This window comes from Pyrus communis, chromosome 17, assembly GCF_963583255.1.
Source record: "Pyrus communis chromosome 17, drPyrComm1.1, whole genome shotgun sequence".
NCBI classification, from domain to species: domain Eukaryota; kingdom Viridiplantae; phylum Streptophyta; class Magnoliopsida; order Rosales; family Rosaceae; genus Pyrus; species Pyrus communis.
Window position 1 is genome coordinate 12664687 of NC_084819.1, and position 26419 is coordinate 12691105.

Here is a 26419-nt window from a genome sequence, read left to right on the forward strand (position 1 = left end):
CATATTTTAATAGATAGAACATAAACTAATAACACACAGTTTTTTTATGTAACAAGTAAAAAATAAGTCGCCTCAATTCATATTATTATGCCAGTTAGACATGGCAAGTTAAAACACTATAAAACGATATGAACACGTCCAAAAAGTTAAGGGTCGTTTAGTATTATGGACTCAAATTTATAACTCAATAAGTGTTTTTGAGTTCTAAGCCTAAAAAATCTATTCATACATCTGTTTTTGCAAAACTTGAACCAAAAAAGTACTTAAAAACTACACAAATTCCTAAGAACACCAAAAGTATGTTTTGTGTTTTTTTTTTTCCTTCAATCGCAATCTAATTTCTTTGTGTACGATATTGCGAAGTCTAGTAGTTGGTGAAGAGTCATCGATATGAGAATTGCACCACCAACATCAAGTACATCTTCGGCATTGTCAAATCCACTCACCATCACTGTCATCCCGCTCATCACCACTACCAGTCACCACCACTTAAGTGTTTGACTTAAGTCTTACCGTGATTTTGGATGGGGCTTTGAGTTTATACATTTAGATAAGAAATGAATATCACACAACACGAGAACAATAAAACATGACAATTAACAAGCATAATGTAGATATAGTACATAGTATCACTCAAAATGAGATGTGATTCAAATTATTTTTCTTTTCGAATTCATCATGCACGAGATTTAAACACTTTCTTTATTTTTGAATTTGTTATGCACGAGAGTTGAATATAAAATTTCTCACTTTCAAATACATAAGAATATTATTAAAGTGTAGTACTAAAAAACAAACAAAGATCAAACTAACAATTAATACAATTAAATGCTTTCCATAATTCACCAGATTCACTTTACCGAAGTAGGTGATTAGGTGCAGCGAACATGGTTGCCTTAAGATGGAAAAAAGAAAGAAAAAAACTCGATCTGAAACAGATAAGGACGAAGGTTCCAACCTCAAATCATATTTTTCATCAAATCACATGGACTCCCAGCAATTCATTTATCTAGGATCTAATCCAAATTTTGTTAATTATTTTTTCTAATTATTTGTTAATTTTTTTTGTTTTTTTTGTGTGTGTCAAACAATAGATAGATTAGATATTAGATTAAATAATCGATAGGGTGAGAGGGCAACACTCATCTTCACCACTAGGGTAGAGGGCCATTTGCTGTCAAATGCAAATATGTAAGATATTTTTTAAGTCTCGGGGTATAAAAAGTCTAATATTATAGTTTAGAATTCGATCAAACAAATTATAATTTAGAATATTTTGTTACAAAAGTTTCATAAATCGACTATAACATAGTGTGTAATTACAATTTTCTAATGTGGGAACTTGTATTTCCAATAGAATTGAGCATTTAAATATGTTTTCTCTAATGCGGGGTGTGAGTGTTGGTCAACCAATCACAATACAAGATCAACCTTAACACTCATATTCTGCAACCATTTTGTAAGATTTATTTCGCACTAGAGAATTTCTCATTCCTTCTTAACTGCAAATTACAATTAACTAGCATACTAATTGTTTATACGCACATCTCAATTTCTGTCATCTCTAAGCTTAAAGATTCATATCCTCTGTAATAAAAATCAAGATCAACTATTTGCATTGATGTTTCAAATCCCCTCACAGATGCTAACAAATCATTACTCAAGAAAAGAACTTCAATCGAGTCTCCCCTAGCATTTTGTTAATACTCAATACAGTAGCAGTTGTGCTATTAAAGAGTATAGTTTAGTGATATTTCTTTTCGCTTATAAGTATGTGGTATTAGGTTTGATTCCCACAGATAGCAAGTTTGATACTAAATTATTATGGCAGCCCATTGTGTTTGTGTCTTAACCTTAAATCCTACTCACGGAGCGTAGTTATGCACTAAATTGAAGCTCATGTGCTTCATAGATGTAAACCTTAAATCTTGCTCAGGGAGCGAGCGTAGTTATGCACTAAATTGAAGCTCATGAGCTTCATAGATGTAAATATGTTGTTGTGTTGAAAAAATACAGGCAAATTTTTTTTCATGATCCCTGCGGTGAGATGCTAGTTTTAACTTGGCCCCCGTGGTGAAAAAATTATTAATCATGACCATGTGGTCAAGTTCGTTAGCAATACCAATCCAATTTGTAATTTCATTCTTTCTTTCGTTAAAACTCCGTTAAACTTGAAGGGCAAATATGCATTCAATCCTATTAGTTGTCTCAACTAATCGTAAATTACCACATGAGCATGTGTGCTGCTTTTAATACACCTAAATTTCCCTCATCTTCGTTACCATCATCTAGGTTTTTTTTTTTTTTTGAATATGGAACAAACAATATTATCTACACTAAAGGAAAGGGGGATGCTTAGCCTTACAATGAGCTAGCCATAACGTGGTTCAAATTCGCCCTTGGCGATAATCAAATCTAAGATCTCTCACTTACAAGTAAAGAGGATTACTACTAGACCGTAGTACTAAATGACACATTCATCTAGTTCTCAAGGAAGAAATAAAAGTGGCATCCATGGAAGGTGTAATCAACCTCTTCAGGCCTAACAACAACCGCAATCCATACCGATTTAGTGACTGAAAGACGTCGTGCAACAACAATTGAACCTCGAGTCCGTCAAAACTCGAGCCATTAACCTCTTCAAAGACTTCTCTCGCGTTGTGTTCTTTAGAAAATCTCAAGCAGGCTTTTCAACATTGTCGATGAAATCAAGGTTCAAAGGCCTTCATTATTCATTCCAATAATGCAAACGCTAAAAAACTATACAGTTGTTGCCAGTGATGCGGCCGATGCTTCGAAACAATTGCTTGAGATGGAGGTGGTAGAAAAGGAGGAGGATTATCTCCCCTCCTAATCTTTCTCTCATTCCTTCCCCTCTTATTTGAATGGTTACAGTTAAGTCACGTTAACATCTTATATTAATATCTTTATAGAGACAATAAGACAAAAAACAATGTGTGAGAGGAGGAAAGAAAACATCTTTATGAAGGAGATGAGAATAGAATGGGAGAAAATCCTACTCCCTTGCCAAGAGAAAAATTGTTTCATGTATAGTTGGAGATGCGAACATTTGAGGAAAAAGGCATGGTTGGGAAAATGGAGAGGCTCAGAGAGTGGGAGGCGGTGGTTGCCGTGGCTAAGGTGGGTGTTGGGGCCAATGGAAATAGGGACCAAGGTGGTCCTAAGACCACCCGAGTTCAGAAAATATACATGTGAATGTTTTCTGACGACATGTTATGAATGTTTGGTATGGTTCCTTTCGTGCTTACTAAATACTTGATGCAATCTCGACAGGTTGCGAGACAACACTCGACAAATTCTCTTTATATTACTTATCAGATTGCTTCAGCATATGCTGATATTTGTTGACATGTTCACAACAAGCCCACAATGTAAATAAATTGATTTTTTTTTTTTGCATGCTTCACAATCTGTTCCTATTTAAAACACTTGTATTTAACATTAGGACTTTCAAAGTTCAAATCCTAAATCCGACATTGGATGGGTGGGTGGGTTTTTTAATTTCTTTTTCGTTTTTTAGCAATGAACGGAGTTGACCATTTTACCTATGCATATGGATGGAGTTTTGATAGAATTTTTTATTCAAACAAAGACTACTAACAAACTTGACCACATGGTCATAACCAAGAGTTTTTTCACCACATATGTTAAATTAAAACTAGCATCTCACCACATGGACCACGAAAAATAATTTGATCAAAATTTAAATAAAGTCTCACTTTTACTTTGGAGGTTCCTTCAAAAAATGACAATCATCTCATTCTAAAAGCTATAACTAGTAAATAAAGGTGTAGTCGAATTCAAATTTATGAACTAACCGGATCATCTCATTTCGTGAGCAGTACACAATCCAAACATAAATGCGTAGTCAAACTCAAACTTATTTACCAACTACCCTTTCATGCCTTCATAAGAATTTAATAAATTTTACCATTTGACAAAAAAAAAAAATCTCATCCCTCTAGGAGCATGCACTTTTGTACATTCTCGTTTGACAACTTAAACTGTACTAACTATTTTAGTCGGATATGATAAATAATTAACGGATAGTACTGATTAAATTATTCGAGTATTTGATGCTTTACCGGATAAATTTATGCATCAGATAATACATCGGACTACAATAAATTTCTAAAAAAAAATCACCGAATAATTGATGTTAAAATGAAAAAAAGGAAGAAAACCAAAGTAAAAAAAGAATTAATCCTCATTGCACTGACAAATTAAAAAACGAAACATAAAAATGGAAGGAAAGAAACCGAGGTTTCTCTCACAGTTGTGTTATCCTTTCTTCATCATCATCCCCGCGCATCAAATCTCACTCTCTCTGCCGAACCCACTTCCTCATTTCTTCAATTAATCTCCCAAAACCCATATGGATTCACCAACCAAAATAATATAATTGAAGATATAAATTGATGAAGAAATGAAATCAATTTGTAAGAAATAGACAGATCAACCAATTTCATAAGAGACGGAACAGAGAGCGAACAGAGTGTGGGAGCGGAGAAAAAGGACGAAGAAGAACGAAGTATAGCAGATGAATTCGAGAGGAGGAAGAAGTACAAGGAACAGCAGATGGAGTTCGTTCTGGATAGGGGAGAGAACGGAGATGGCACAGATCCGTTTGAGAGCGAAGAGACAACGCGATTAAATTTTCCTGGGCTTTTGAGTTTTGAACCCGCTAAATTATCCTTAGCTTTTGGAGTGTATTATTTAGCAGGTATGAGCCGGACTAAAAAGTGGGCCCGGGATATTTAATCAGCCGGCTATTTAATTCAAAACTGCACCAAACATCTGTTTTGCACTATTAATCCTATCCGAAGTCTAATAGGATGTACCAAACGAGATCTTAAATTCAAATTTATAATCATATCCTTCCGCGCGCACGTAATTTGAATTTAATTGTGTAATCAAATTAAAATTTATGTATCAACAACCCTCACACCAACATAAGATTGTATTTATTTATTTGTTTTGTGAATTTTCTTACAATCATCTCATCTCATCAGCAGAATGCAATCAATAAGTAAAGAGTAATGTTAGGGAGGTTATCTATTTAAACTGTATTTTGTAAATCATGTAATATGGTTGTTGATGATTGAATTATTATTTAAATGTTGATTAAGGCACATATTTTTTTTATTAGTGACACATAACATGGTTTACAAATATAATTTAAAAAATTGATCTATTTAGCATTCCGTATAAGTAAAATGTACAGTCAAATTCAATTATGAGCTAACTACCCCTTCACGCCTTTTCAAGAAACTTTTATGATAATTTCTTTACAATTAAATGTGTTGTCAAACAAAATTTATATACTAACCACCTTTTTACTTTTACCGAAGAATTTTCTTATCCTGAATTTTTTTTTTTACAATCATCTCATTCCGTGGGTAGCACGTAATTAGTAAATATAACTAAAAAGACGTATACCACCATCTTATCAGAGAACTTATATCCTCTTACCCACTCATTGTAAGGGATAAATATGGCTTTACATGGTTAAATACTTCCTTTTTTTTTTATACCATTTTATCTCCAAGATGGTGCCCATAGATCCCGGAGCATTAGATGTAACCCAAAAAAAAATATCCAACCTAATAGCTTTAAACCATTGCAAAGCACTATAAAAACAGAGTCAACACTCTGTTTTCTACATGCACTTACCAAACTGCCTATACACCAACTCTCCATAGTCTCACTCCCATACTCCTCAATTCCTCCTCCTCCTTCTTATCCCTTTTTTGCTCTCGCAATCCCAATTCCGCAAGGAAACCGAGAATGTCTCAGAGAGCGAATCGCCACCAGAGAAGGCCATCCCAGTGTTTGTTTTTGTCCCCTGACTATCTCTTGGCTACCCTGGCTGATGATGCTGCATCTGCAGGCAATGTGGGTGCTGCTGCTGTGGTGTCGGGTCAAGCTCTGCCGCCTCAGATGACCACTCCTCCTCTGCCACCGACCTCGAAAGCAGCAGAGACCAAGGAGGTTTCGACTGAGGACAAAAAGAAAACCACAGATGCGGATAACTAAACCCAATTGGCATTGCATTGTTTGTGTTGCGTTGTGTTGTGTTGTGTTGCGTTGTGATTTGCCGATCGGTGTTGTTATGTTGTCTCAAGAATTGAGCGTTTTCTTGATGTTTAGAATCACAGATGAACCACATTAATGAAAAAAAAAAATATTTACTTTGAGTTTAATTAGTTTTTAATTCTTTTAATTTTGTATGTATGTGTATTTCTGTGTTTGGATGATTGGATCCAATGGGGAAGCTGATTTGAGCAGTTTTATCCATCACAAGTTAAAATTAATGGAATGATTAAACAATGGAATTCAATGGAGGGCTGCATTGGGGCAGTGGAATTGAAGGCTTTTGCTGCAAAATCCAAGAGTTGGTGAGGTCGTAATGTGTTTGGGATTAAAAATGGCTTGGGAGCATGGTATTGATTCCTATCTCGGTGGAGGCTCTGTTGCCTCTACTTTCCAATGGCCTTGCATTCCTCAACAAGGCCCCTTCACGTAGAACCACTATTTCGTGTATCACGCATAAAGTCAATTTCATATCGGTTTAATCAAGCCATACTATGTATTTGACATATAAATCCGAGTTAGGTGCTATCTGACCAACTTAATACTATGTATTTGACATATAAATCACCGAGTTAGGTACCATCTGACCACCCTATTCGTTTCAACGGGTAAGAAAGAATTTGTTTGAGTACTGTATGGATGAGAAATACAGGAGATACAGACTGTCAAATTCAAAATTGCTCATATTTCTCTCTCATTTGAGCAAAATTGAAGAAAAACTCGTGACTTGACGTTTTCTGTTAAAAACGTCACCATCACGATCAACATTTTCTTATTTATTTTAAGGTTTTTATCACAAATATCCCTGAAATTGACCATCACCATCAAGATGATCATTGGAATTGAAAATCAATCAATGTAGTTCCTGAAAATAGGTGTCGCAAATCAATGTAGTCCTTTTGTCACAATTCTGTTAAAAATTCCGTTAAGTGATGATGTGGCACATAAATGAGTCACATAAGTCCATTTTTTGTCACAAATGGTCATTGAAATTGACATGCGACATCAAAATGGTCATTGAAATTGAAAATCGATCAATGTAGCCCAGCAAATAAGTGTCCCAAATCAATGTAGTCATTCCGTCACAATTTTGTCCAAAATTCTATGATGTGCTGATGTGACACATAATGGGTCACACAAGTCTAATTAAATTCAAAAAATTACAACATAGGTTTAATAATTTAATAGTTAATAAAAAAGTTGTGAACCCAAAAACCCAGTCCTACAATCACCTCCAATCCCAGTTCACATTCTTCTACCTCTTTCGTTGTCTATTCTCTAAAAAAAATCTCAATACACCCATCTTTACACACTTTGACACGCTTCACCAAATTAAACCTGGATCGAGATCACCTTTGGTGAAGGCTTGACTGATTGGCAACTCTTATGGGACATCACCGTTAACATTTAAGCGATCAACATCCTCACAACTTTAATCTTAGAGAGCTTGTTTGGTGCTTTCTTGGTGGGCTGGTGACTCAAAGAACGGCGAAGTATGTCTTGAGATAATGAGGTTATAACCGAGATGCGTCTATTGTTGGTTGAAAACTATTTCCAAACCCCCTCTTAGGCCTTGGTTAAGCCTTGTGCCTTTGAAAATTTATTGAAGGGCTCTCTCTTCGGAGTAGGTCCTACTATAAGAAAAAAAAATTATTGTGCAAAAATGTATTTAGACAACTTTTTAAACTAATTATTAAACCCACATAAGCACATAATAAAAAATCTTACAGAATTGTAGCGAAATGATCATATTGATTTGCGACACCTATTTTTAAGGACTATATTCATCGATTTTCAATTTAGGGATCATCTTAATGGTGTGGGTAAATTTCAAGAACCATCTAGATGGTGTGAGTCAATTTCAAGGATCATTTGTGATAAAAACCTGTAAATTTTGTGGGACCCATTTATGTGCCACATCAACACTTAATAAAATTTTTAACAGAATTGTGACGGAAGTACCACATTGATTTGCGACACCTATTTTAAGGGACTTCATTGCTTGATTTTTCAATTTTAAAGACCATTTGTGATAAAAACCTTTTATTTTATTATATACGACTATGTCACAATGTCCAAAGTCCGCCTAATGTAATCGCGCTTAATAAGGCTCGAGCCTACCAAGCTTTTAACCACCGAATGAGTTATAGGAGACTCCTTTGACACTAGCACCTTGAGTATTTAGACTACGTCAATTTTTGTATAGTTATAAAGTAGTAAGACAAAGCCATGACTAAGCTATGCCTTTGTGGGAATTTGAGGTATTTCTTTTACCGAAAAAGATGGTGCAAGAAAAAACAAACAAAGTCACGACAGAATCGAAAAATTTCGACATTCCTGAAGAAGGAATGAGAGTATGCTGTGAGGGTGGTAAGGTTGCACATTCATTGGCCATCCGTAGCGAGGATTAGAAAAGATCATTCCTAACTTTGGAGCTTTATGTCTTGAATATGTAGTTTTCAACATTGGCCTGTGTTAGGTGTCTAAGTCATTGCATAGGACATTGCTGCTTCGACCAAGCTGACTTGGCTTGTGGTCGATTAATGGAATTAAACTTGAACATGTCAGAGGCTGATTTGGTAGGAGTGTAGCTCATGCGCGTGGCCAGTATGATTCTATGCTCCAGTCTTGTTTAAGAATCTTAGAAGTATGTATCATCCTGCAGTCAAATCTGGATACAATCAAATAATTAAAAGAACTTACTTCTTGGAGCGCTACCATGATTTGTACAGAGGTTGTTCACTGGACGGATGGGCCTTCAAATAGTTTTTCATGTCACTTCTAAACGCCTTAGCGTGAAAGTGAACTTCCATGCTTGTGAGGGACTATTTTCATACCCCAGACCCTTGTACTTTGAGCGCATTGCTTGTTGAAGTTCGAACCTGAAAAGGTGAACTTTGACTAATCTGCAGAAAGTCGCTGCTTGCGTTGTCCGTAGTAAAACAACGAAATTTTCTTCATTAGAGATTGGAATTATAAGCTGTAAAATGTTGTGAAAATATCACATATGTAGCTTTCCAATGATGTAAGCATCATTGTCCAATTATATGAGGATTTCAAGTTTAGTCCATCAAGTGGACGGATATGCATGAGCATAATGTTAGTTGCCTTTTACTTCGCACCGGGGTTGGTTCACGTTCTAATTTAGGCAGGTTTGGAGTAGCAGACACACTTTTCATGTCTTCCAGATGTGCATGGTTTGCCACAAGGATCACTGATGCTTGCATTGTAGCTTGTAGACAATGACGTGTTGCCTAAGCTTAATTGCCCAAATCATTTATTCCTGATGAAGTGTTCGCAAGGTCACCATGAGTATATGATAGTGAATTCATCAAAAATCCTAAGAGGATATCTAACATAAGATATTGTGTCCTCGAGCATTAAGATTACTTGCAGTACACGTCAATCTTTAGATTGTAGGAATCTCCATGAATATAGGAAACCTATATCTCAACAAGGTTTATGGTACTTGCGGACCATTCCAGAGCCCAACAAGGTGTGGTGGCACCGTGGGTTTGTTTGTTCAGCTAATCGTGATTTGAGCTGTTTAAGTCATGACCAGAATATGAAGGCATACTTACTCCGATCCACCACACTTTGTCAAGAGAAAATTCGTATGAAAACCCCATTCAGGATCGATAGTTATCCAAGGAACATGTTTTTTAGATTAAGTTGGAGTAATATGTTGTTTGGATTTTTTTTTATTTGTGAGAATTCAGGTCCACAACCGCCATTTGGTGTATGAGTTGTACTAAATTAATGTGTGGGAATGTTGAGAATCGTCCCAACGTACATATTTCTCTAAAAATTTACTTCTTACTCCATACAGTATACCCCTCGTGTTTTTTCATTACGAGCTAGTATTGGAGGAGGACAAATGTGGAATTATCACATAGTACTTTGCGAGTGATGTTTTTAGCTCGTCAGAGCGGACAGGGCATTGGATGGAACCCTTATTAACGAAGATATTATTGTGTGTATCCTAAACTCACAGGTTGTTGTAGAATGTTGAGCGTAATTTTATATGAGTTCAGAGGAAGAACTCGAGGTATCCTACAACGAATTCTAGCCTGCACTACAAGTGGTAAAACGACGATAATGTTCTCCACATAACTTTCCATAAAATTCTACAAAAATCTAATATCTGTATTGTTGCTATGGCATATGGCACAACTTCCAGTTCGTTTTGAGCAGGTATAGTTTAATTTGTCAATTTAATAGTGCTGCTGTGATGTGCTGGTTTGCTGTTCAGCTGCTTTAAGTGCCAAATCTAAGATCGTTGGTGTTCTGAAAAAATAATAACATTGTAGATCTACTTCTTACCTTTCCAGACGTATATAGCACGTCACTTGGAAGACTTCGAAATCATCGTTTTCCCATAGTTGTGCAATTTTCATAGGAATGCAACTTCAACGGTATTCGTTTAAAATATTGGAAGGATTGGTTGTGTGAAGAAGTCTGAAAGGTAAAAAACTATGTGTGAATAACACCACCGTTTAATTATTAGGATTTCAATTATTGAGATCACTTGTAAACGTATACCTCATGAGAAGAGGGGGGGCCTTTTAAAACTAGTAGATTATGATCATTCATGTGCTGCTTTTTTTCTTTTTCTTTTATTCTTTTCTTGATAAAAGTAGTGGTGATTTATAATTCAAATTTAGTTTATCAAATGCAGTGTAGCTTTTTTAACAAAAAAAGAAAAAAAAAAGGGCAGTGCAGCGTTGTATCGACACAGAAAAAAGAATCTGGGTGGGACCTGCCCTTGTGTGATTTTAGGATTTGGATCCTCTCCGGAGTCTAAGGAGAGATTCCTCCTGACCAACACACGTGGATCATTGGATGAAAATCTAACGGTTATAATTATTATAATTTTAAAAAATCTTATTGTTTGTAACCGTTGGATAACAATCCAACGACATACATATGTTTGGTCAGAAGGATCCTCTTTGGGCTCTGGAGGAGATCCAAATCCGTGATTTTACCATTTTTTCTGGCTAATTATTAATTTAGCCCTTTTTTTTAACGTGTTAATTACAAGCCGAGCTAACCCAGCCGACCTGAGCTTTCATTTTTTTTTTTTTTTTTTTTGAGGACCGACCTGAGCTTTCATTGGAGAGAGGAACTTGTATGATTTGGATAATGTCGTTACAGTGTCGGCCGTGTGTTATACAAATTTTTCTTATTTTCAAAAGGGTTGACACTTTTATATCTTGACAATAATTGGTTTGAAACAGTACAAACTTGTATTAGATTCGATTTTTCAACATTGATGTATTTGACTCGTAAAACTTTCGAGCAACTCACTTTTTTACGTAACAACTCAAGGTAAATTACGTTCAAGAATTTTCATTGAAAGAAATTGTCATGTTTAATATTTTTCTTTTGAAAATTATGTTTACTTAAAAGTTTTTTTTTTGTCTATTTAGATTGATCATCTTTAATTTGAATTTTTAAAGATTGGAGATTCTGACTTCTTTGTTTATAAAGAAATTACATGGCTGAAAAAGGATAAAGACGTAGATGACTATGTCAAACTATTATGTTCTAAATTTTTGATCTTATATTGTCTATTTTTTTATATAATTAAATTAATATTAAATTTGTCATCAACGATATCGATTTCTTCTAAGTCTAATTGCATACGTGTCTTAAAATTAGAAATTAACCATATTTCATAAGCGAGTCCAAATGAAGCCGGCTCAAACAAGCCACTCCAACATTTGTTAGAGATTTTTTAGCGTGTGAGAACATAGACACATAATGACATATATAAAGAAGACTTGAAAAATTGTATAATAAAGTGGCATACTAGTCCGTGTTGTGGGGAGATTGAAAAATCTCTCCATGTACACAGACAAAGACCCGTACAAGTCGTGGCGGCACGCCATTGGTGGAACCGCCTATCACCCGCTCTTCTATCATACGATCAGCTCCACGTTGTCATTCCTCTGGCATCCAGAGAACCACCGAATATAAAGGGCCCTTGGACATTTCCCCTTCGAGACACAAGATAGCCGAGCCGCCATTGGAGGAGAGACCCGTTTCTCTATATTTTCTCCTCCTTCTTCGTCGCCATCAGAGAACCAAACAGGCAGCAAAAATGGTGAGTTTTCACACTCTTTTAGCTCCGTTTTGCTCGGCTAGGGTTTCTGACTGTATTTTCTGTTTGGCTGCCGAGAAAATTTAGAGAAAATAAAGTAAAATCACTGATTTTTGACCGATTGCGATTTCTGGGCTGGTTAATCGATCATCGGTTTTGTTGATTCGATTTTCTTGCCTTCGCTGTGTCGATCTGATGGTTTAGAGCTAAATTGGCTAGAATTTGTAGCTCATCTACTGTTCATCTGTGCATCTCGTGCTTTCAGATCTGGATTTTTGTTGAAATTTTGATCACGATTTGTTGCATTTTAAGATTGGATTTTGGATCTGTTTGTTTTGTATACGCGTTTTAGGGCCCGAATTTGATCTGATTCTTGATGATTGGGAATGTTGTGGATCTGCTGTCTGAACTGGTCCGGTCCAGATTTAATTTGTATATTTGTTCTCAATGATATAATAAAGTAATGAGTACTTGGTAGGTACCATGAAAAATTGTCGAGTACTTAGCATTTATGTTTGTTTATATATAATTTGCTGAGCTGTTATTGTTGGGGGTATTAACGCTTGTGCGAGTCAATTTGATGCGTTTCGGACAAAAATTAAACAAACAAAGGTGCACTGTTGTGTCGATTTTATCTACGGCGCGAAGGAAAGAAGTTTGACATTGGTTGTTTTTGTTGCTTAAGACATTTTAGAGGACCAAAAGATTTTACTTTTAGCATCATATCATGAAAAGATATACTAAGGATAAGACAGATTGTGCGCATTTCACCCGAGTTATGTGTTTTCATTGGAAATAAGACATGATGGGTTGGTTGAGAACTTGACTTGTTCTTCCCTGTAAAGATCCATTTTACTAATTTTCTTTTGTTAATTTTAGTTTGATAAAACGTCTTTTCAATCTATATTCATTTATCTGTTGGAAAATTGTAGTGTTGCTGTCTGATGTTTGTTGATTGCATGCAATTTGCAGGCCAACGCAGCATCTGGCATGGCTGTGCACGATGATTGCAAACTGAAGTTTTTGGAGCTTAAGGCAAAGAGGACCTACCGCTCCATAGTTTTCAAGATTGAGGAGAAGCAAAAGCAGGTTGTGGTTGAACATGTTGGTGAACCAGCGGAAACCTATGAGCAGTTCACTGAGAAGCTTCCTGCTGATGAATGCCGATATGCTATTTTTGATTTTGACTTTCTTACACCAGAAGGTGTCCAGAAAAGTCGGATATTCTTCATTGCTTGGTAATGCCGGTTCTTTAATCATTTTCAACTGTGTACTCTGTTATCTAATCATCTTTTACATAAATTCATTGTTTTTCCTTTCTTTCTATGAAGGTCTCCTGATACATCAAGGGTGAGAAGCAAGATGATCTACGCAAGCTCCAAAGACAGATTCAAGAGAGAGCTCGATGGCATTCAGGTCGAGTTGCAAGCGACTGATCCTACTGAGATTGGTCTCGATGTCATTAAGAGCCGTGCCAGCTAGATTATGAATCATAGGCTATCTGGTGGGAAGTTCTTCCCTGCACCCTTCGTTACTTGCGTGATATGTTTATACATTGTGGAAATGGCGACTTGGCGAATGATGGAATCAATTTCCAAGTTTCGCTGTCGTTTCTTATTTGTTTTAAACAAGTGTCTGGTTTCTGGTATATCATATGATATGTTTATTTTATAGAACCTATCTCTGTTGAGTGGCTGCTTTCGGTAGCTGTATGTCGACAAACTAATATGTAGCTGTTTGTGGGGTTTAGACGACACCTTTCCTCTTTGCGAGTGTTGTATATGACCCTCGTCATTTTTACTTTGGAGCAGTATAAAAGGAGCATGCTTTTGTGACCTTTCGTTGTTGCTTATTTAATGGCTTTATCTGTATGACCAACCTTGGCATCTGATTGGATTTTTTATCTGCTGCATCTTTTCTAAGTGGTAAGAGATGTTTTTACTTATGGTTGCGGCAACGCTTTGGGTGCGCGCAGCCTAGGGTAAACTGTCGATCGGTTCGACGAACCACTTGGGTGTGGTTTTAAGATGATGATCTGTCATGTCACGGGTGTAATGCACTTGTCTTTATCTCTCACCTCACATGACCTATAATTGTGCATCATATGACGTGGTACAATATTACGGTGTAGTGATATTCTTCTTCACTTATAAGTGAGAGGTTTTAGGTTTAATTTTCGTCAAAGACAAATTTGAAGTATGTTATTGCTAGTTCCTTGTAAGGCTTAGCTCATTTTCCCATCCCTTAATGTGGATAATCTTGTTTATTCGAAAAAATGATGTAGTACAATAAGCTGTTTTGGGGTCCTAAGCTATTCTTTTTCGTGTAAGGGTAGGCCATTAGTGGCGGAGCCAACATTTTGGATTAGGAGGGGCCTCTGAAAAATGTAAAAGAAAAATGCTACAACACCTCTAACAATGCCAACCCTGAAACAATGCTACAACATGCTCGCAAATCCCTCTCTCACGCTCACGAATCCTTTTCTTAGCCATCGTTTCATTATTGTCTCATCCATTGTCTTGTGGTCCGATTATAATGTTCGTTTTCTCGGTAACAATGGTGTTGATTTTTTTCAATTTCTCTCCATTTCATTAGTATGTTTTGACCACTTGGAAGCTGTGTTAATTGGTGAAGAAAAAAACCTAATAGGAAGGGGTAATGAGAGCACGAAAATTGCCCATGGATGAAAGCATAATTCAAGTATGTGAAAAAAAAAGTCAAGGTAGACCAGGGACCATTCTAGTCCCTTTATGGCTCTGCACCTGGGGCTAATGCATAGATTCCGTTACACTAGAAATTTTCTCTTTCAAAATTCAAATGCTTGATTCTATTTTTTTTTAATATATTTTGGTAGAGAAAAAACTATTCTTAAGAACTATAACACGATAGCGGCTCGACCTAGACTAGACTATTTCTGTTAAATAAGATTGTTGTGGAAGACTGTTGTTTGGTGAATTTTTAAATGCTGAGACTAGATTGTTACCTTGAGTTATTAAATCGGAAAATCTTCTAACACATGATCCCATCTAGTAGGATGAGACTACATATGACTCGCTTGACTTGACTCTACGAAATTGTCCAAAATCTGGCTACCAAACATCAATATATTATGTCTTATCCGTCCTATCTTGTGGGACAGACTTGAGACTAAACATATGACTTACTTGGACTCAATTCCGATCTTATCTAGCACTAGGACAGCAAACACATGTGACTTTGCCACACCTCTGATGCCATTAGATCCTTTTAGGTGATATATTATCCACAGGAAGTGCATTGTGCACTACTAACTTGAGGGCTTAAGCATTTTTAGAGGAGATGTCAAATATGGGTTGTCAAAATTTTATTTGAAAGCTAAGGTGGCCATTTGAATATGAAGTCAAAATTTCTTTCATTTTAAGATCTATTCTAATTCTTGGAATAAAACTTAAAGTTTAGGGTTTCAAATTTACCCCAACTTGCTCCAACTCATTTATAGGGCAAATTTAGACCAGGATTCGCCCTAGGTTCGTGGGACTAGCCCATCATATATGTGTATTTTTTTTAGTTTTATATTTATAAATTCATTGAATCTAACGGTTAAGATCTAATATGATCAAATCAAACGGTAAGAATAAAGAACTAAATATCCAAATTTAAATCTAACAGCTAAAATAATTAAAAAAAAAAAAAAATCTTTGATGTGTTTCATATTCTTTCATATTGTTCTGGGAGTTTCATGGTGACAGTTTAGTGATTTTTCAATATTTAAGCCAGAAGGGTTTGAGGGAAAAAATTGTTTCTGGTTAAAACCAAAATTTTCTAGATTAAAAGTTTTAGGTTTAACGCAAGGATTGGAGGTGATCTAATGAATGTGTTAAATTATTATTTATTGGGCCCTCTTACTGCAATTTTTAAGAAAAAAAATATTTAAAATAGTTTAAAAGTCGTATCCTATTGACTCTATCTTCGTTTCTTGTAAAAAAAACGATTACTAGAAAGTAAGAAGTCGAATAATTCAGCTGTCACGTCAATTATGACCTCTCTTGGAGAAAACCTTAATGTATTTAGTCGTAGTTGGCATATTTAACATGTCTTTAGGAGATGCTCTTAAAACATGCTTAATTTGACCTCAACATAAAGTAACAATGGAGTATGATCAAAAGCTTGAGATTTTCTCATATTGCTACTCACATCACTTGCTGATTCATGAGAAGATAATAAGCTTGGTGTTTGGACATAGTTCTGACCTTCAGGAGTTGTTTCAAGTGATGTACCCTTAGGCATATCAGGTAGCTCATCATGATTAATCATAATTACATAATGCTTAGAGATCTTCTTCCACTCCTAAGCTGCATTTTCATCAAACACAACATCTCTCGAGCGTAAAAGTTTCTTAGTAAGAGGATCATACACTCTATACCCCTTTTCACAAGTGGCATAACCTACAAATATGCCCTTGACACTCTTTGCATCTAGTTTCTGTCTCAACTCACTTGATATGTGTACATAGCACAAACAACCAAAGATTCTAAGATGTGCAATCCCTGGTTTTCGACCACTGAATGCTTCAAATGGAGTTATATCTCTGAGAGCTTTTGTAGGACACCTATTCAGTATGTAGACAGTTGTGTGTACAGATTCTACCCACAAATAGTAAGGTAATCCTTTATCATGAAGCATGGCTTTTGCCATTTCAACTACAGTTCTGTTCATTCTCTCTACAACTCCATTCTGTTGTGGAGTATAAGCCATAGAAAGTTGTCTTTGAATACCCTCATCTTCACACAACTTGTTAAACTCACAAGATGTGAATTCACCCCCTCTGTCACTTCTTAGGCATTTTACTTTAAAACCACTCTGTAGCTCTACCATAGATTTGAATTTTCTAAAGCAATTCAATTCATCTGACTTGTATCTGAGAAAGTAAACCCACATCATTTTTGTGCGGTCATCTACAAGAAGCATAAAATACTTGTTTCCGGCTATGGACTCATTTTGCATAGGTCCACATAGATCCACATGAATCAACTCTAGTTGATTGCTTGCTCTTCATGCCTGATTCTTCGAAAATCACTCTCTATGTTGCTTTCCAAGCTGACAACCTTTACACACTTCATCAACTTCTTCAAAATATGGAAGTCCATGCACCATTTCCTTCTCTTTGAGTTGTTTTAATCCTCTTAGATGCAGATGGCCTAGCCTTTTGTGCCAGGTCCAAGTAGATTGAGACAAGCTTGTTTTCAAAGCTATATGATTATCAGGCAAGAATGCTAAAGGATAACATCTATTCCTCTTCATTTCTACTTTAATTACAAGGCATTCCAGTGAAGGACCATAAAAAATGCTACACATTTTACCTCCAAACAACAAATAATACCCATGCTCATCCATCTGTCCCACACTCAGTATGTTCTCCTTCAATCCAGGTAGGTAGATTACCTCCTTGATGTATTTTCTGCCCGTACTAGTATCAATTACTAGAGTCCTCATTCCAGCTACATTCATAAGCTCACCAGTTGGCATTTGTACTTTGCCTACTAAATTTGTCCTTATATCAACCAACAATTTCTCATTTCCAGTCAAGTGGTTGCTGCAACCACTGTCAACATACCATTCTCCATTGACAACATATTCAGAGATATTGCTATTTGCATAGAACAAGTTTCCTGTCACCTCTATTTGATTAGCACTATTTGCCTTTTAAACTGATTTGCCTGCAGTACACTCTCGAGCCCAGTGTCCAAACCTTTCACAGTTATAGCATTTAGGCTTTCCCTTATACCTACACTTACCAAAGTGGAATTTAGAACATACCCTGCACTGTGGTTTTGTGATTGCCTGACCCATTAATTGTGCATTTTGTGCAGGACTAGCATGAAATTTTTGCTGGAATTTGGGTTTTGAATCCCATTTCTTGCCCTTAGAATTCCAATTCTTCTGGAACTGAGATGGACCATATTGAGCTCCACTTCTATTTTATCCCTTTGGACTCACTAAGAGAGATGTAAATGCCTTCCCAGTAGTATCAACAATATGTAAATCAAACCGTTGTTCTTGGCTCTTTAAGATTGCAATTACCTCCTGCAATTCTACAGTCTCCAAACATTTTGTATTTTCTATAACCAAACAGATAGGATCATATGGTTTACTTAGACTAATCAGAACCTTTTGCACAAGTCTTTCATTAGAAAGAGATTCACCGAATGTTTTCATTTGATTAATCAATTCATTCAACCTTGTAAGATAACCAAATAGAGATTCATCATCTTGCATCCTAGCATATTCAAATTCTCGTCTAAGATTTTGAAGTTTTACTGATCTAACCTGATCACCACCGTGGTATTCTCCATACAACAGATCCCACGCCATCTTAGCTAAATTGGCATTGGCAATCCGAGGGAAGATCTGGTCAGAGACTGCATTTTGTATGATTCCTAGAGCCTTCGCATCCTTCATGAACACAACATTCATTTCTTCATCTATTGCATCTTCCTATGACTCTTCAGTTTCCTTCTTCTTCTTCGAATCAGGGGTTGTAATCCCCTTTTCTACCAGATTCCATAACCCCAGAGATTTGAAAACCGTAACCATTTTAATTCTCCAGAACTCGTAGTTATCACCGGAGAAAATGGGAGTTCTCACCTCCGAGCTTCCAGATCTAGACATCTTTGGCCTGAATGATAATGAAACTCCAGCGACCTTCACGAGCTTTGAGTGAGCTTCAATTTAGCTCAGTGACCTCACAGATTCACACCCAGACTCAGTTGATCCAACCTGGCTCTGAGGCCATGTTAGTGTCTAGTATTTTTGCTAAGTTATGCAGGATAACAATAAGAAAAAAAGATTGAGGAATGCGAAAGCTCTTCTTCTCTACTGAAGTTGCAGAGACAAAAAGTATTTCATATATTTCAAGAATGAGCACGCACACACTCACTCTTTTACAACCGTTTTGCTTTAAGCTGGATCCAAAACAACACATTTGATCTCAGCCACACATCTAGCTAACTTTTAGGATCACTACACATGGCTAATTTAGCCTTACATATTTGAGCCTTACACTTGTCATTTTTGAAGACTAAGTGCATACCCTATTAACATTAAAGGACTTCTTATTTACTCATCAGCTCATTACTTACAATTCTACATCAACTTTCAAGTATTAGCTTCTGGTCGAACAGAAGATGCAACATAGATTTAGTAAACATGATGAAGGAATTTTGGAGGATGATATGTGCAACTGAGCTAAGAAGCACGGAATCAATGCGTCAAAGCACTGTTGACTTTCATTTGCTGACTTTCTAAAAGCCGTGTCGTCTACTTCCCCATCTGCAAAAGAGAGTTCAGGTACTTTGTGAGGTATTTTAATATTATGCCCAGAAATGAATTCATCCGTTCTTTTGGTACCCGATCCTCTAAGCTGACGTAGCAGAGAATGTAAGCTGACGTAGCAGAGAATGTAAGCTGACGTAGCAGAGAATGTACGCTGACGTAGCAGAGAATGTAAATGTATTGCAAACTATTTTTCAAGTGTATTAGCCATTCTTTCCTGAGGGTGTTTGTGAATTGTTGTTAGAATATAGAAAAAATAGCTGCTTATAGCTTAAGTTTTTGGAAAGACTGGTCAAGGATATGCTTAGGCGTATTCTTTAACTATATTCTTTCTCTTTTGATCTGGTAAATTCTTATGCAACTCATTGTATCGAACAAAATATTTAGCATTCACATTTGCCTTATTAGGTTAGGTCACAAGTGGGTGGATACTTTGATGATCCATTATTTTATCTGATCGTGGTCGCGACAGAATTCGTTTGCAGTGCAAGTGTATTTTTCGTTATTCAGGAACGCGCCAGTCGAACACAAAGACAAGGAGTGCAGGACGACAGTGGGAGTGTGAATAACATTACTCTTGAACCAAAACCTCACAGTTTTTCTACACCTGGCTGGAAGTGCTTTAAAGAAACAGTTCTGTTTAGAAGCGTTTCTATTAGAAACACGATTTTTAATGAAAATGCAAGCGCTTCATGAAAGAAACACTTGAAGTGCTTCTTGAAAAAGCACATAGCAGGTGATTGTTTCATAAAGCTCTTCAAGTGCTTATTTGAACCAATAAGAACTTTTTTATTTTTTATTTTTAATTTTTAAATTTTTATTCCAAACATGGTTAGGAACACTTTTGGTGATCTGAAAGGGATTTTTGTGATTTGAAAACTAAAAATTAAATTCTTTAGGCTCAAGTAGTTTAAGAAAACTAAATATTACCTTTTTTTCTATATGAAAAGAAGAATATGTGACTAGTCTCATAGTACCAAAAAAATATAAATTAGTCCTTTACATTGATTTATGGAGCATAAGAATATATGACTAGAATTCTGGTCCAGAAACAAAGAGGGCGATGTTTGCGTGATTCCTTACTACATACGAAAGTTTACCATTTGTCTTTAAATTACAATATACATTCTCATTTAGCACTATGATGTAGTTAGTATTCTTCTTCATGCGTAAGCTGTAGGTTTTAGATTTGACTCTTGTTGTTAGTGAGTGCGATAACAAATTATTCTGATTGATCCATTGTTCGACTTAGTTCGAATCCCCACCCTTTAGTGAAGTGTATCTTTATATTATTTTTAACAAGATACAATTGTTAACATGTATTCAGCTGCAGTTAAGAGCAATTCAATTAAATTTATTTATCTTTATCAAAAGGAAAGTGATTTCGGCCACTTCTTTTCTCCCCTTGTTTATTAAAGGACAAAAAATAAATAACATTATGCAGAATGAAAAGAATGATGAACGAGAATCATCTCTTAATTAAAATTCGAGGTAAGCTCAATATGAAGGAAGAACCTATACTTGGAGGCCACCGAGGCGAAACTCAAACTAATAATGCACTGCCATGTACTTTACCTTGTCACATAATAGTACGTAATTTGTTTGGAATACTGCCATAGTGCTGACCCATTTGTAGGGTAAGTGCTTCTCCACCCAACATTCTGCAGATCCTCAACAATCCATGTTTCCCAAATAAGACAGGGGATTTGATTAAAACACTACCCATAGAAAGGTAATTCAGCTTTACCAATTTCTGAATAAGTTAGAGAGAGATTGTGCTATTGTTAGGAACTAATCTTTGTGGAATAGATAGAAATAGAGAGAAACCCTAAATATAAGATGGAGTGTGAGAAAGGTGAAGTTTCAATTTCCAGAATTGGGCTTAAAGAGCGACCAAGGAGACAGCTGTTTAAAGCTAGGATTCGATTAGGGAGAGATTCTCTCGTTAACCAGTTCATCACATGTTAATCGTCTATTGAAAGGATACTGCGCATTTTGAACAGGTAAAAAGCTTTAATCGGACACCACCCGCTAGAATTAGACATGCTAAAAAAGAAGGTCAACCCTAAGTTTGTTTAGTTTCTACCGTTTGTTGGGAGAAAGAGTGTATTACTGAAGACAAACCCAACGTTTGGAATTCTAGTTTCTAACGTAGGTTGGGAAAAGGACTATAGTGACTATTAGTAAAGCCAAACCCAAGAAACATGGGAGAAAGTCCAGGGTGTAGAGTTAAGAACTTAAAATCCCTAATTCTCTCATAAGTCGATTTTTCGTAATTTTATGATTCCTACCTTCCTAGCTAAGGTTCTAAAAGGCATTAGTCAGACGATGAGTAAGGGCCTAGCCACTATGCAGTTTTTTTTTAATTTTAATTAAATTTATCAAATAATCTATCTATTTATAATAAAAGAATATATAATTGTATTGAGATACATAAATTTAAAATAGAATGACATATAGATTATAAAGTATTAGGAAATATTGAAAACATGGAGAACAAACATATAATGAGTGTCCAACCAAGTATTCAACAAGTCTCTTACAATTTGTTAAAAAATAAAATGCAAAATAAAAGTTATATATTTTCTGTCTAAATGAGAGTTGCGACCTAGGCGGGTGCCTAGATAGGTTTAGGGGTCATTTTTTAATTTTTAAACGTCTAAGGATTAATCGGGACGATGGCAAGCCACCTAGTGCCTATGTGTAAATTTTTAGAACAATGATCCTAAATCTTAGTCAAGCTGTACTTTTATAGTCAGATTTTTTTTCTACTTTGAACCCCTCTTTGCGAGAGATATAAAGAAGACAAACAGGATCGTGGAACTTATTCTTTATAAATATATTGTACATTGACATCTTGGTAAATCTGAAATCTTAGTTTCTACCAAAGCCTTGAAACTTTACTATTACCATTTCATTAGCTGTACACTACATGCTAAAAGCAAACACATATCACAGGTAAAACTGTTTGGGGGTCGAATCTAGCTAAGCTAGCACATCATTTCATTCAGTTGTACCTGTGAGCTTGGAGGCTCCCAACACTTCGGATAATGGTTCCGGCCACCAGGATGGGCTGGACCTATGCCGTGTGGTGCCTGAGGCTACAAGCAGCGTTTCGAACCATCTTAGCCTGCACCATAGTCTACACCACCACCCTCTACGGTCCACAGCCTCTCAGGCGTTTAGTTGCCTACCCTGCATACTCTTACCTCACCACAATCCTCATCGTCTCAGATGCGACGCTGGGGGAGGCACTGAGAGGCTTCTGGCATGCGCTTTACGCTTGTATTCAGGTGTTGATCCTTTCAATCCTGAGCCTCCAGCTAATAGGCCCGGCTCACTTCAGTTACTTTGTATCATCCCTTGTAGTGGCTTTGTGCGCTTTTGTTGTGGCACTGCCGGGAGCAACCCACTTGATGTCTAAGCGGATTGCGTTCGGGCAGATTGTGATTGTGTATGTAGGCACTGCCATTCATTGCGCAGAAGCTGATGAGTTGGTACTTATGCACCCGATTCAGGTGTCATTGAGTACTATGCTTGGAGCCTCGGCATCTGTTGGGGCTATGTTGTTTCCCAACTTGTTTTTCTATCAAAAGGCATCTCTGGCGGCTGTGTTGTCTCCTTACCTTGCCTACGACGAGGTATATATACATCTAGCTATATATGTATACATTTATAACATGTGTTGTTTGTCTTCCATATGTCTGCATCATTTTGTATGGATCCTAAAATTCTTGTAAACGATGGTGAGAAGTTTTCACAGTTTTTTTTGTCGACAAAGTTTTCACAGTTAAAACTTCATGATGATTCATGTAGGTTAGGCCAGTGCGTCCTTGCATCTAAGTTCGAAACTCCCTTGTCGTAGATTAGAGTAGTTTAGAATATCGTACCCTTATAAATTTTACGATGATTCAAGTCATGTGGTTCCTGTAATCTTTCGGTTTTTCTATACAAATTTGTAACAGAACTTCTGAATGAACTGAGTTAAAATTTAGTTAAAAATTGGAAAGTTTTAAGTGAAAATAATATTTTCCTCAAAAAAAACAAAAAAAAGCGAAAATAATATTATGGCAGTGATCGCCTAATCATCTATTTTGATTTAAAAAAAAATTGAAAATACACCCAAAAAAGAAGGGTCAGTGGAGGAATAGATCCTAATATTCTTTGCGTTGCCTGAAAATCAATCTATTCTATATTCCTTAATGGCTTCATCTTCAACTTCACATCCGCCGCGTAATTCCATTCTTTTTCTAGCAACTTACACCGTCCAAATTCGAGATTTCAACCACATTAGTTTTACTAAAATTTCGGTAAGAGTTGAAATCGGTATATGATGTTTACGAAGAATAAATACGCATATTGAGCGATATATAACCTTCAAGTTGTTTTATTTCTTGTCACGCCCCAAAATCCCGAGCATGTCACGATGAGCCTAACGGCAATGCTTGTAACATTTACAGGTGAGACAAATGTGCCAAAAATATGCCGAGAATGCTAGGAAAAGGTTCGACTTGTATTTAAATGCAATCTTGTCTCGGGACAGCTCTGCTGCACTTGACTTTATTTTACAGGCCAAGCCCTTGGCTGAAGCAGGAGAAAAGCTCCTTCGAAGGATCGAACATAAACAGGTAAAACTACCTTCTGTACAAGAGTTTGGATCCTCTGCTCGGGTTTTCGCTGCTTACATTGTGATTTTAACCAATGTGGTTTCCTTTTGGACAGGAAGCCTTACTGTGGGAGAGACCAACAATCAGAAGTATCCTCAATCGTAGTCGCTTTTCTGTTCGAGAAAAATTGCAGGAAGTTGAAATACCCTTGAGAGGGATTGCAATAGCAGCAACTTCATACCCTTCCCTTCCTGTGGCCATGAATAAGAAACTGCAAACAGATGCTTTACACGACATGAAAAGGCAAATACATGACAAGCTTGAGCAACTTGAGCGCTTTGCACCCTTCTACACAAGAAACAAAAAGGAAAGATCTTTGGATGAGGCCTTCTGGTCCCTTGAAACCATATTTCCTGAAGATTTATTGGCTTGCTTTTTCATTGATTGTCTGAAAATTCTCCAAGAAAATACCGAGGCTGTTGAAGAATGCAAGCATGAGTGCTCTGGCATCAAAAGCTCAAGCGGTTCCCAAGATCAAAGCAACTTTTGTACCAAATGGAGCAGTAGACTTCTGTGCATTATACCAAGCAGAACAAGTCTACGATTTGCACTTAAGTGTTCACTTTCATTAGGCCTTGCAGTGCAGCTGGGTTTACTGTTTAACAAGAGAGAAGCATATTGGGCAGGACTCACAATTGCAATAAGTTTTGTCAGGGGAAGACAAGCAACATTCACTCTCGCAAATGCTCGAGCGCAATCTACAGCAATGGGGTCAATCTACGGGATCTTGTGTTGCTTCATATTCAAGAAAGTCGAGGACTTGAGGTTCTTACCTCTTCTACCTTGGTTAGTTTTCACAAGCTTTCTGTGGCACAGCAGGATGTATGGTCAAGCTGGCGGAATATCAGCAGCTGTAGGGGCACTACTAATACTCGGCAGGAAACATTATGGCCCTCCACTCGATTTTGCGATTGCTAGAATCACAGAGGCTGTCATTGGATTGATCAGTTTCATCACCATAGAGATTCTCACATCCCCTGCAAGAGCAGCAACTCTGGCAAAACTCAAACTTTCACTTGGACTAGGATCCCTTCAAGAATGCATCAAAGATTTAGTTCTTTTCGAAAACCAAATCACTTTAGTTGGTCCCAAGTTGAGACAGAATCAGAACAAGTTAAAATCCCATGTCAACAAGTTAGAGAAGTTCATTGAAGAAGCTCAGCTGGAGCCTAATTTCTGGTTCATCCCTTTCAATGGTGCCTGTTATGGCAAGCTCCGGAGATCTTTATCTAACACGGGGAATCTTTTGAGTATCATGTCCAACATAATAGAATCTCTATCACTCGTATTACAGCGCTTCAAACCTGATTCGGAAGAACTCCAAAAACCCATGAAGGGCATCGAGAAAGATTTGGAAATTTTCAAGAAAAAAATTGGGAATTCTCTGCAATGCCTCCAAGAGCTGGCTTCCAAGAAGTCTCTTGCAGTTCATGACAAACATGACATTGAGTCGGGAACATTATCAGCAAGAGAAAATGGTTCTAGGGTTTTGGATTCAGAGAAGGAAGAGACTGAACGCATTGTAGATTCTTTTCTTCAAAATTCCAATGAATTATCCAACAAAACTGCCACCATGACTGGATTAATAGAGGATCATCAGAAGCTTAGAGGGCAAGTAACTGTTTGTTTGGGTGGATTAGGGTTTTGCATCAGCAGTCTGCTGAGGGAAGTAAAAGAGATGGAGAAAGAGTTTCAAGAACTTATCAAATTGGAAGACCCTTCAAGCCATGTAATAGTATGAATACACACATACTTTAATATACTAAAACCTTTGACTTCCTAGCTACTAAGTTTAATTATTAGTTAGAGGTTTTTAATTATTTAATTACAGAAAGGATCTTGCTTCCAACTTCTAATATATATGCTTTCCCACTTAGATCAAAGTTCAGCAAATTTAAATGCCATGAACAATTGTAGATATGGGCGTAGTTTACTTGGCTCGTGCAACTTGTTTTTCTTTATTTGGCTTGTGCAACGTGTTTCTCTTTCTCCATCTACAATCGGTAGTTTAGGTCAGATTAGTTTTCATTGCTATACATGAATGATTGTATCATTAGTATTTCGTTGTACAATGTACCCATTTGCTAGAAGATCACCTTAGTTACGTTTTTATCCATCTTTTATGAGGATTATGGATAGCTTGCACATACTCTCATGGGCACTATGAATATGGGTATTTTTTATTTTTTTTTGATTGATTTGAGAATGTATTCATGTGAGGTTT

At 36.6% G+C, this 26419-nt stretch overlaps 2 protein-coding genes across 2 annotated transcripts; both read left to right on the plus strand.

The window, feature by feature from the left end:
- The first annotated feature begins 12060 nt into the window (after positions 1–12060).
- On the plus strand, positions 12061–14052 carry LOC137721768 (actin-depolymerizing factor 2-like). The gene is made up of 3 exons (XM_068460788.1): positions 12061–12220; positions 13190–13455; positions 13549–14052. The coding sequence occupies exons 1-3, from the start codon at positions 12218–12220 to the stop codon at positions 13697–13699; spliced, it is 420 nt and encodes a 139-aa protein (XP_068316889.1). The 5' UTR covers positions 12061–12217; the 3' UTR covers positions 13700–14052.
- An 8526-nt stretch (positions 14053–22578) lies between these two features.
- On the plus strand, positions 22579–25936 carry LOC137722023 (uncharacterized). The gene is made up of 3 exons (XM_068461028.1): positions 22579–23169; positions 23989–24156; positions 24251–25936. The coding sequence occupies exons 1-3, from the start codon at positions 22579–22581 to the stop codon at positions 25934–25936; spliced, it is 2445 nt and encodes an 814-aa protein (XP_068317129.1).
- The last annotated feature ends 483 nt before the right edge of the window (positions 25937–26419 follow it).